The sequence below is a fragment of the Tachysurus fulvidraco genome, chromosome 7 (assembly GCF_022655615.1).
Source record: "Tachysurus fulvidraco isolate hzauxx_2018 chromosome 7, HZAU_PFXX_2.0, whole genome shotgun sequence".
Classification (NCBI taxonomy): domain Eukaryota; kingdom Metazoa; phylum Chordata; class Actinopteri; order Siluriformes; family Bagridae; genus Tachysurus; species Tachysurus fulvidraco.
The window spans coordinates 27,542,911-27,555,410 of record NC_062524.1 but is presented as its reverse complement, the minus strand read 5'-3'; the positions used below and the strand labels follow the sequence as shown (position 1 = coordinate 27,555,410).

Below are 12,500 nucleotides of genomic sequence, written 5' to 3'. Positions count from 1 at the left end.
AAAGAAAGAAATACATCAGAACATACATCAATAAACACCATCACTAACTCAAGAAAAATTCATACCCCTCCCTCCCTCCCTCCCTCCCTCCCTCCGCTCACTCCTCCCTCCCATCCCACCCTCCCCTCATCCCTCCCTCCCTCCTCCCTCCTCCCTCCTCCCGCCCTCCGTTCCCCCTCCCCCCCCTACCCTCCTCCCTCCCTTCCTTCCATCCCTTCCCGCTGTAAGACGGAAATGAGCGCTCACCTTGTTTCCTGACCTCCTCCACAGCAGTGATCAGCTCCTCCGTCAGGTCCTGACTGTCCTTGGCGATCTGCTCGCCCTTTTCCAGGAAGTTCTGCGTGGCCTGCTCTACAGACATGGCCAGGACGTGGGCCTTCTTGGAGCGACCCTTCTTCTTACTGGACGGTCCTTTGTTACTGGTGTTCACCAGCGTGGTCACCTGCGGGACGAGCCGAGACGGCGGGTTAGAACTAACGACAACAAGACGACGTTATTCACGTCAAATAACACGCAGTGCGTTACGGAGCAGCTATAAAACAGCACTAGCGGTTTATATTTTCCTCAGACGTCCTGCAGCCATCTCCATGTTACGACTTCCATATGATGCATCGATCGTAACGTCGCCAGGCTGCGAGGGTTTAGCTAGCTATCTAATGCTAATGCTAATTAATCTAATGCTAACAATAAAGGTTATAAACATACAGCATTGTTCCTGAAACCTCTCAGTCATGGTGTCTCAGGGCCGTGACCCTGCTGTCACTCGCTTCATCTGTTTACTGCACGGAAACCGCAGCGATTAAATCGAGAACGTTGCTGTCTAAAAGTTGACCGGAAAGAACGAAGAAAGTTCCAGATCTATAACGACGTCTAATTTCCTTTTCTCTGTTTAAGGTTAAATACGCCACGGGGGAAAGTGGAACAGCGCTATTATCTTTTTTCCCCTTCGCTGTTGCTCGTTCTCGGGACATTACGAGGTAAAAATCCAATTCCGCTAAATTGTCTGTTCTTCCAGGCAATTATAAAAGAAATGAAAAGAAAAAAAAGATCAGAAGTTGAGTGTTGAGTGTTGAGTGCAGGATAATTAACGACCGCATGCTTGTTATGCAAAACAAGGCTCCTTATTTAAAATGGTAATCTGAACCATCGTCTTTAAAAAGATATTTTATATTAAAGAAATGTTTTTAATTGTTGCTTGTTTAAATACTCTATATTTTCTATTATTGTTCATTCCTCCATTCATCTTCTACCGCTTATCCGAACTTCTCGGGTCACGGGGAGCCTGTGCCTATCTCAGGCGTCATCGGGCATCGAGGCAGGATACACCCTGGACGGAGTGCCAACCCATCACAGGGCACACACACACACACACACACACACACACACACACACACACACACACACACACACACACACACACTCACACACTACGGACAATTTTCCAGAGATGCCAATCAACCTACCATGCATGTCTTTGGACCGGGGGAGGAAACCGGAGTACCCGGAGGAAACCCCCGAGGCACGGGGAGAACATGCAAACTCCACATACACAAGGTGGAGGTGGGAATCGAACCCCCGACCCTGGAGGTGTGAGGCGAATGTGCTAACCACTAAGCCACCGTGACCCCCCTTTATTGTTTTATTATACTTTGTTATTTGTTATTATTATTATTATTATTATTATTATTATTATTATTATTATTATTATTATATTCTTAGTTTGAGTCTTTTATTTTATTAATATTTTTATGTTTTCCAGCATATTATTTATTTATTTATTTATTTTAATGTGCTGTTTTTTTTTTATTAAAATATAGACTTTTTAGTGCCTGTTTTCTTATCTATATCATCTATAATATTATTATTAATCAATACACACACACACACACACACACACACACACACACACACACACACACACACTGACAAAGATATCCACAGATAAACACTTTCTGACCAATCAGAGTGCAGAATTCAGCCTCGCCGCCTTTCCTACAGCACTCTGTAACTTTCTCGATCTCGTCCGTTCGCTCAACACACAATTCCGCATGAACTTGGGGACGGAATGACGGCATGTCGAATCTCTCAACTCGTGAGTCGCTCGGCTTTTCACCGATAAGACAACGTGTGAAAATCTGATTTCACATCACGCTTAAAAGTGAGTGAGGGATAAACAGGAGACGGAGCATGCGTCTCCCAGCTGAAAGACATTCAATTTCATGCTCTTTAAACTAAACCCTTTTTTTTTTTTTTTTTTTTTCAAATTTCATCTCTCACCGTCGCTCAATCCATCACAGCGTCTGTATGATCCTGTCACTAAGCAGAAGGACAAACAACTGCAGTACTGAAATAATGCTTATAAAGCAGCTGAGGCGTGACATGAGCCTCGGTTCGCAGCCAAATCCGCCCGGCTACCAGAACTACGCCACAAAATATCTATAACTCATCAAAAAGTGACGAATAAAAGGCTTAGTGTCCTGCTGTAATAATTAATAATGATCCATTTCTTTAACTTACGGTTGCTAAGCAAAAAATGTTTAAAGTTTAACAATGGATTTAAGATAGGAATTATTGTTTATCTGAATCTGAACCTTTCTACTGATGGTACAAGGGGACAGTGATAGTGTTTATGGTCGAATCTCGTTTGCTTTAACACCAAATATGGACATGGATCTTTGTGTGGATGGATGCATTGTGAGTGAGTGGGTGGGTAAGTAGATGGATCAGTGGATAGATGATGGATGGATGGATGGATGGATGAGTGACTTGGTTTGTATAGACAGATGGATGGATGGATGAATGGATGGATGGATGGATGTGGGAGTTTGTAAGAGAATATATGGATGGAATCATTTTTGGGTGAGTGAGTGGATGAAAAAGTGGATTAATGAATAGATAATATGATGGATGGATGGATGGATGGATGGATGGATGGAAAAATAGATGTAAGTGAATATACAAATGGAATCATTCTTGGGTGTGTGAGTGGAGGAAAAGTGGATTAATGAATTGATAATTGGATGGATGGATGGATGGATGGATGGATGGATAGAGAGAGAGAGAGGGAGGGAGGGATAGTGATGGGTCGGTGACTGGGTGTGTACACATAGATATTTATATAGACAGACGTAGGCGGGAAAACACCAAACATCAGGGGAATGTGCTCAGTAGTGAGGACGAAAGACGTGACACTGAACAATAGAGAAAGTTGGACATCAGCGAACGAACAGCTGATCGATTTCACGGCAAACCGAGCAGAAAAGATGATAAATCTGTGAAAGATAACGGTTTCTGCTCGGGTGCCGATCGACAAGCCTGAACTGCTTCTTCCTCAATGAAAGCCTGAAAGCGGCGTTATTTAAAGCTCGCTGGATTTATCCAATCTGGGTTGTTGATGAGGCAAATATGCTTCCACTAAATTCCATGACGTAAAGTGGGCGTGGTTTCCGGAGGTCTTGGAAAAACGGCCTCTTTCAAAAAAAAAAAAAAGAGCATACTTACTGTACGACGGATAACGAAGGACAAAACAGTCGTACGGGTAGATTTTATATTTCATATCTATTAAGCTTTATTATCTTACAGTTAAGCTATTTTCGAAAACAAATAAACAACCGAAAACTACGGTTAGGGTTAGGGTTAGATTATCAAATAGGCCACGCCTACCCGATGACGCAATATCTGTTACGCTGTTCTGAAATCCCTGGAAGTAAGTGCATCCCGAGGCAAATATGCAAGTAAGAAGAAGGTTGCACCAGAGTTTAGGAAAGTACAGTGTGAAGCGTCAGATAATGAAGAGCCAGGATTCAGTGTTCACCCCAGCTAAAGGATGAATAGTGTGAAACTTCTGTTTGTCCAGGGTTTACAGGAGTACTGTGACTACTGTACTGTGAAAAGTCTGACTGACTTTAAGTCAGCAAATCGAACCGAACCGTTTCTCGTGCTGCAGTGTAACAGCTTATAAACAGGCCGACACGTGCACACGTCTCTGCCTCTGTACAGGATGTTGGGAAAGACTGTGTTCCCAGAGAATTCCCTTCTCCATAATCTTCTCAGACGCCGCCAAGTTCTCGGACAGACGATGCGTCACGCTGTTGGAATGAGCCAGCGTCTGAGGAGAGGAAGGAGGAGAAGGACTGAGAGGCTGTCCAAACAGTCCAAACCAGTCCTAATCACTTATTTATCGCAATGCAGGAGACATGAAGAAGTAAACAAGAAAACTGGGGCTTTAAGCTGCTCCACAAATACAAGAATATGATGCAATGAGGAAAAAGATGGAAAGGAGAGCAACAGCTGCTCGGTTCTTCGGCTGTACCGAAGGAGCCGCTAAGCTATAATGGGATTGCAGGACAAGAAAAAAAACAAGGATCCTAACGCAAAAAAAAAAAATAATTATTTACATACTTCAGTCTTTTTTCTTTCTTTCCAGCGTCTGAACTTCTGTTGTATGTGTGTTAGATTTCTCCAGAGCTCTTACTCCAGACTGTTCTCATTTTACTTCTCCAGAGCTTTCTACTCAGTTTTTACTTCAGAAGATTCCAGAGTTCTCCAAAAAGTTCGGGCTAATATTTAGTTCTCATTTTCAGAGCTTTCTCACTTCAGAGTCGTCACTTCAGCATTTGTACTTCAGACTTCTAATTGTAGTTTGTTAGACTCGCTCACGGTATTTCTACCGCACTCCTTAGCCGAGCGTTCTCGACGCACACTTCCCTCTTTTTAGTGCTCTCCAGAGTTTTACATTCAAACCTCTCACTTCAGAGTTCTCAGAAAATGAGCCTTTAGGCCATTTCAGAGTCCTCGAGGGTTCTCCTGTCAGAGTCCTCTCCATAATGCTTAATTCACGCTTCTACATTACTGGGTAAAAGTCTTAGGCTCTCTATGGTTTTGTTATAGATGTTTATTTTATGGCTTCAGCATTATCGAGTCCAACAGAACTACTTTTCCGACCGAAGTTAAACGTTACAGTAAAGTGTTTATATGCCAGTAAAGAAGGAAACATACTCGATGTTTCCTTCTTTACTGGCATATAAACACTTTTGTCCAGTCAAGTGCGATTGTCCTGTGGTTCCTCAGTATAGTCTGTACACACTGGCATGTATTGCCATTTCTTCAGGACCAACATTCATTCATTCATTTTCTACCGCTTATCCGAACTACCTCGGGTCACGGGGAGCCTGTGCCTATCTCAGGCGTCATCGGGCATCGAGGCAGGATACATCCTGGACGGAGTGCCAACCCATCACAGGGCACACACACACACTCTCATTCACTCACACACACACACACTACGGACAATTTTCCAGAGATGCCAATCAACCTACCATGCATGTCTTTGGACCGGGGGAGGAAACCGGAATACCCGGAGGAAACCCCCGAGGCACGGGGAGAACATGCAAACTCCACACACACAAGGCGGAGGCGGGAATCGAACCCCCAACCCTGGAGGTGTGAGGCGAACGTGCTAACCACTAAGCCACCGTGACCCCCAGGACCAACATGGACTTCATTAGGTTAAGATATACAGCAGTGTGAGACGAGTGCAGCACAATGAGAAAAATGAGCTCCAGAACAAAACAGCTTTCTGACGTAGCAGTCATACTGGGTCAGGTGTTTGACTCCGGTGAACACTAGGAGGCAGCCTTCTCTTACCTCAGGGAAGAAACTGTTGTAGAGTCTGTTTATAGTAGCACGGATATTCCTGTACCCTCTGCCAGAGTACAACCCATATTACATAACATAAAAAAAACACAATAGAGACTGTTGGGCTTTGGTTTTTTTGTTGTTGTTTTTTTTGCACACAAAAAAAAGAAGTGAGTGTGACAGTCAGTCAGTCTCCAGAAGAACTAGTGGGAGGTTCTCCAAGATGCAGCTAATTTTCTCCTAAAGATGCACAATGTGAACTGGAGATCTAGAGTCCTTGCTTTTCTGTAGAAACATTTCAGACCTTTGCACAGTAGTCTATCTCTCAGCTCTCTCTCTCTCTCTCTCTCTCTCTCTCTCTCTCTCTCTCTCTCTCTCTCAGTAGGTCATAGCCATGATCTAGGTCATTGTCATGCACTTCCTGCACAGATATTCCTGTCATTATGAGAAGATTCAGACCTTTTCAAAATCCACACATTTATCCCTGTTTTCAGTCAAAAGTCAGAAAGAGAAATGAAGCACCTAGAAACACATTGTTTGTTGTGCATAGAGACACTGAGAGATGGCACTTGTCTGGAGGAGCGATTGTACGATGTCACACTTAATTAAATGTCACTGTGAAAGTTACTGTTGATGCTAAATGCCTGAATGTTTAGTGGTGTGAAAAACGAACCCAATGTGGATGTGCTACGTGACCTTCACCTCCAAAACTGCTCAGATCTTTCCTGAGGCCACTGTAAACAACACGAGGCACTTAACCTTTTCTTCTGGACTGTGAAGAACTGCATCTGCACTTCATCCCAGAGCAATAACACAATAAACTGTGACTTGGCCGGTAAAGCATCCGGTTCCTGGAGTTAATGCTACTGTTCCTGCAACACTGCAATGTTCTAGTGGTGATTTCTGGGGGAGGGGGAGAGTCTGTGATGATGCTGGCTGTGGGAAAGATTCCAAGGGGAAAGTGATAGTGTTTATGGTCGAATCTCGTTTACTTTAACACCAAATATGGCTTCTAATAAATTAAGGTTGAGAGTGTGACATACATTACATATGTCCAAGTAATCAAGATGGATGTGTGTGAGTGAGTGAGTGAGTAAGGGAGTGTGTGAATAAATGAGTGAGTGAGTAAGGGAGTGAGTGAGTGTGTGAATAAATGAGTGAGTGAGTGAGTGAGTAAGTGAGTGAGTGAGTGAGTGAGTGAGTGAGTGAGTAAGTGAGTGAGTAAGTGAGTGAGTGAGTGAGTGAGGGAGGGAGGGAGTGAGTAAGTGAGTGAGTGAGTGAGTGAGTGAGTGAGTGAGTGAGTGAGTGAGTGAGTGAGTGCGTGAATAAATGAGTGAGTGAGTGAGTGAGTGAGTGAATAAATGAGTGAGTGAGTGAGTGAATAAATGAGTGAGTGAGTGAGTGAGTGAGTGAATAAATGAGTGAGTGAGTGAGTGAATAAATGAGTGAGTGAGTGGGTGAGTGAATAAATGAGTGAGTGAGTGAGTGAGTGAATAAATGAGTGAGTGAGTGAGTGAGTGAGTGAGTGAGTGAGTGAGTGCGTGAATAAATGAGTGAGTGAGTGAGTGAGTGAGTGCGTGAATAAATGAGTGAGTGAGTGAGTGAGTGAATAAATGAGTGAGTGAGTGAGTGAGTGAGTGAGTGAGTGAGTGAGTGAGTGAGTGAGTGAGTGAGTGAGTGAATGGGTGGATGAATGAATGATTGGATCTTTGGTGGATAGATTCATTGTGAGTAAGTAGATGGGAAGAAGATGGATGGATGGATGGATGGATGAATAGATAGATGGTTGGAAAAAATGAATGAATATTTGAGTTTGTAAGTGAATTGATAGATGGATTCATTCTTGGGTGAGTTAGTGGCTGTGGATGATGTAATGAATAGATAAGTAAATGGATAGATGGACGGAAGAATCAGTGACTGGGTGTGGATGGATGGATGGATGGATAGATAGATAGATAGATAGATAGATAGATAGATAGATAGATAGATAGATAGATAGATAGATAGATAGATAGATAGATAGTGTGTGAGTGCCTGTGTCAGTGGATGGATGGATGGATGGATGGATGGATGGATGGATGGATGGATGGATGGATGGATGTGTTTATTAGAATGTGTGTGAATGGATATGGGATTTATTGAGGCGAGTGAGTGGGCGGATCAGTGGATGAAAGGATGGTTGGATATACGGATGAGTAAGTAGAAGATCTGATGAAAGGATGTGTGAATGGATGAGTGGGTGGGTGACTGGACATGTGGATGGGTGGATAAATGGGTGAGTGACTGGCTGGATTTGTGATTTAACAGCGATCTCAGTAAATATACCATCTCTGGGAAGAAGTGTTTGTTGAGAGAGAGAGACAGAGAGAGAGAGAGAGAGAGAGAGAGAGAGAGAGAGAGAGAGACGTATTCTCTATTATCTTGTCAGTAAGACCTAATCATTGTGGCTCTGCCTCACTGGTCCTGGCTTCATAATCCATTCTATATGGAGTGGAAATAACATTTTCCTGCATACCCCTGAAGCCCATAAAAGTCCTTCCTGATGGAAAAGCCGGTGCAGCCTGCAAAGAGAACAGAGTCTGCTGAAACGACACATCCGTCCCATTTGCCTCACACACTCGAGTCAACATCATTCACTCCATATTTAAATGGAGAAAGTTCCTGGGATGCTTTGGTGGGTCACACACCGGCTTAAAGGCTCGATATTCAAAGCTTCTTCATTCAAATGATAAAACATCAGCATGCAGCCAACTCCTCTGAGTTTGCCAAATCTTTTCTTTTTCTCTTAAGTTCAGGTTAGAAGGAGAAAGCAATAAGGTGATGCCTAAGCAGGTAGAACCTCTCAGTAATGTACCGGACCATGGAGGCTCAAGGCTTCGACCCCACGGCAAGCTGCATTACAGAAACTAATATACGTCTTCAGCGAGGAATCCAGCAAATCCCGGTTTCTCGGAAATCAGGCAGGAAGTGAGCGATGCAGAGGCTTGAGATTAGACGACTCTGGGAGGCAGGAAGGTCAGGAAGAATCTGCAGCTCTGACATTTTCATCCTTGCTTATTCAGGCCCACGTTTCTTATTATAGCATGAAGGCGAGGGAGGCGTCTCGGTTAAGTTCTGAGGCATCACAAAGGCTAAAAAAGCGAGAGGTCTACTGACGTCGATCCGTGAACATAAAAGCGTGACAGGTGCTGTCAAGACACCGCAGGCGCTTATCACTGCCGTCTTCCTGCCATGCTTTCATGTTCAGGGATTGATGTACTGTAGGCAGACTTCTCTCTTTAAACATGTGATTCATTACCTGATAAATATATATAGATAACAATCATGAATTATCTCAAGTCACAGCAAAAAAAACCTTAAAAATAAAGCCATTGAAGATGGAAGGGTCCCAGGACAGAACCCTGAGGAACAACACAGACTTGATGTCTGGAGTTTGATTGGACCGAATCAAAGAGGTGATCTGTTTTCTCTGATCTCTGACCGTCTAACAGAGGCATTTGAGGAAGGAGTCTCTAGTCCGAGTTCTGTGATACTGTACCTTTTACTACTGTACTGTAGACGGTCTGTACTGTACCTTAGAGCATTTTTTCTTAATACATAATAATAATAATTTTCTTTTCGCAAATGAGAACAGGAACACGGCATCGGATAGAACTATAATAATATATATGAGTGTAATGTTTCTTCTTTTGGCGCTTATATATATATATATATATATATATAAAAGAGTATAATGTTTCTTTCTTTCGGCGCTTGCACACAAATCCCCCACCGTTTAAATTCCAAATCTTCCCACTCGAGCTCAAGTCTCTTTCTCCCCAGAAGAGAGAATAATAAATGTGAATAAGGATTAGCTTAGCTTAATACCGCCAGATTAATTAACGCCAGCAGTGTGACGAGCTACGAGTGATGATCGCTAGCGACTCTGGCTGAAGAGAGCAAAAGATCCAGCGTCCTCAGTGTCGCAGATTAGCATCATGACGCAGGCTGTAAACAAACATGCTAACCTGCTAAACAGAACTGACATCCTCGGGCTTTGGCAACATTCAAAGAAAGATGTCAGAGAAAGAAGGTGTGTGTGTGTGTGTGTGTGTGTGTGTGTGTGTGTGTGTGTGTGTGTGTGTGTGTGTGTGTGTGTGTGTGTGTGTTTCCCTACTTCTTGCATTCCTGCCTTATCTTTTATCTCCTACAGATTCGTGGGATGATTAGTAATTTGTGCTCTTACTCTAACGCTTACATAATCAGCAGACTGACGCATTATGCAAATACTTTTCATTTCACATGCGAGGTTTAAGTGCAGAGATCTCAAAAAACCTTTAAAAAGTGAACGTGTAGCGAATCAACAAGAGCGTATTAATATGCTTTTATTTGAGCAATTAGGTTCATTATTAGAATAATATTGTCATTAATAGCTGTATAATGGTATAATAATCAGTCTGAAAACTAAGTAAGCTTTCTGTAGTATGAATAATAATAATAATAATAATAATAATAATAATAATAATAATAATAATAATAATAATAATAATAATTGTGTCTTTAGTGTTATGTTGATGAGCCTATAGTTTACAGCCATTACAGTAGCTATAACTAATATTACAGGTTTATCTTCACCTCTTAAAACGTTTCCTAAGTGGGATTTAGGCACAGAGGAACTCACTCGGTGATCTTTAACTTTATACCTCAACTAACAGCTGGAGCAGATGATTAGTGTTTAATGTGATGTGTTTCTGCAAATCTCCAAATGATCTCACACTGAACACCTGGATCTAAAATCTCTACATAACAAAGATACTGTAGTGGAAATGTTTGGATGGATGGATGGATGGATGGATGGATGGATAGATAGATAGATAGATAGATAGATAGATAGATAGATAGATAGATAGATAGATAGATAGATAGATAGATAGATAGATAGATAGATAGATAGATTAAAGAAAGATGTGAAAAAGAAAGAAAGAAAGAAAGAAAAAAGAAAGAAAGAAAGAAAGAAAGAAAGAAAGAAAGAAAGAAAGAAAAAAGAAAGAAAGAAAGAAAGAAAAAAAGAAAGAAAGATGGAAAAAAGAATGAAAGAAAGAAAAAAGAAAAGGAAAGAAAGAAAGAAAGACAGATTAAAGAAAAAGAAAGAAAGAAAGAAAGAAAGAAAGAAAGAAAGAAAGACAGATTAAAGAAAAAGAAATAAAGAAAGAAAGAAAGAAAGAAAGAAAGAAAGAAAGAAAGAAAGAAAGAAAGATAATGTGATGTGTTGGAGCCAGTATATTGTATTAAAGGGGGTCATTAAATCCGAGCGTCTTGTCCAGGTCTGCGTTTGTCACTTCCTGTTAGCTGAGGCAGACGTGTGATGGTGTGTGTAAAAGCTTTCTGTTTTGTACTACAGAATAAAGCCAAGGTTAAAGCGGTGGAGCTTTCATACCACAAGCAGAAGATCAAACAGCTGGAAGAATGAGGCTCTGAGATGAAGGTTAACTAACAAACAGCTGGAGATTTAATAAGAAGAGGGAAAAAAAGTTTTCCCGCTGGCATTTTGCTCTGTGAGGAGGAATACATGAGGTCAAGCTGATAGAGAATTTACATGAGGTCAGGCTGATAGAGAATTTACATGAGGTCAGGCTGATAGAGAATTTACATGAGGTCAGGCTGATAGAGAATTTACATGAGGTCAGGCTGATAGAGAATTTACATGAGGTCAGGCTGATAGAGAATTTACATGAGGTCAGGCTGATAGAGAATTTACATGAGGTCAGGCTGATAGAGAATTTACATGAGGTCAGGCTGATAGAGAATTTACATGAGGTCAGGCCTGAAGAATTTACATGAGGTCAGGCTGAATAGAGAATTTCACATGAGGTCAGGCTGACAGAATTTACATGAGGTCCGGCTGACAGAATTTACATGAGGTCAGGCTGATTAGAGAATTTAACATGAGGTCAGGCTGACAGAATTTACATGAGGTCAGGATGATAGAGAATTTACATGAGGTCAGGCTGATAGAGAATTTACATGAGGTCAGGCTGAGACAGAATTTACATGAGGTCAGGCTGACAGAATTTACATGAGGTCAGGCTGATAGAAAATTTACATGAGGTCAGGCTGATAGAGAATTTACATGAGGTCAGGCTGATAGAGAATTTACATGAGGTCAGGCTGACAGAATTTACATGAGGTCAGGCTGACAGAATTTACATGAGGTCAGGCTGACAGAATTTACATGAAGTCAGGCTGACAGAATTTACATGAGGTCAGGCTGATAGAGAATGTACATGAGGTCAGGCCTGACCAGAATTTTCATTAGGTCAGGCTGATAGAGAATTTACATGAGGTCAGGCTGACAGAATTTACATGAGGTCAAGCTGATAGAGAATTTACATGAGGTCAGGCTGATAGAGAATTTACATGAGGTCAGGCTGACAGAATTTACATGAGGTCAGGCTGATAGAATTTACATGAGGTCAGGCTGATAGAGAATTTACATGAGGTCAGGCTGACAGAATTTACATGAGGTCAGGCTGACAGAATTTAAATGAGTTCAGGGCTGATAGAGATTTACATGAGGTCAGGCTGATAGAGAATTTACATGAGGTCAGGCTGATAGAGAATTACATGAGGTCAGGCTGACAGATTTACATGAGGTCAGGCTGATAGAGAATTTACATGAGGTCAGGCTGATGAGGAATTTACATGAGGTCAGGCCTGATAGAGAATTTACATGAGGTCAGGCTGATAGAGAATTTACATGAGGTCAGGCTGATAGAGAATTTACATGAGGTCAGGCTGATAGAGAATTTACATGAGGTCAGGCTGACAGAATTTACATGAGGTCAGGCTGATAGAGAATTTACATGAGGTCAGGCTGATAGAGA

The 12,500-nt window shown here is 41.9% G+C and overlaps 1 protein-coding gene across 1 annotated transcript in view; it reads right to left on the bottom strand.

Moving 5' to 3' along the window:
• LOC125145257 (catenin alpha-2-like) overlaps nucleotides 1–12,500 on the bottom strand; it is a 66,421-nt gene that overhangs the window by 30,203 nt on the left and 23,718 nt on the right. Inside the window, exon 3 of the mRNA XM_047816682.1 lies at nucleotides 231–442. Coding sequence (XP_047672638.1) covers nucleotides 231–442 — 212 coding nt within the window. The remainder of the gene's footprint in view (nucleotides 1–230; nucleotides 443–12,500) is intronic.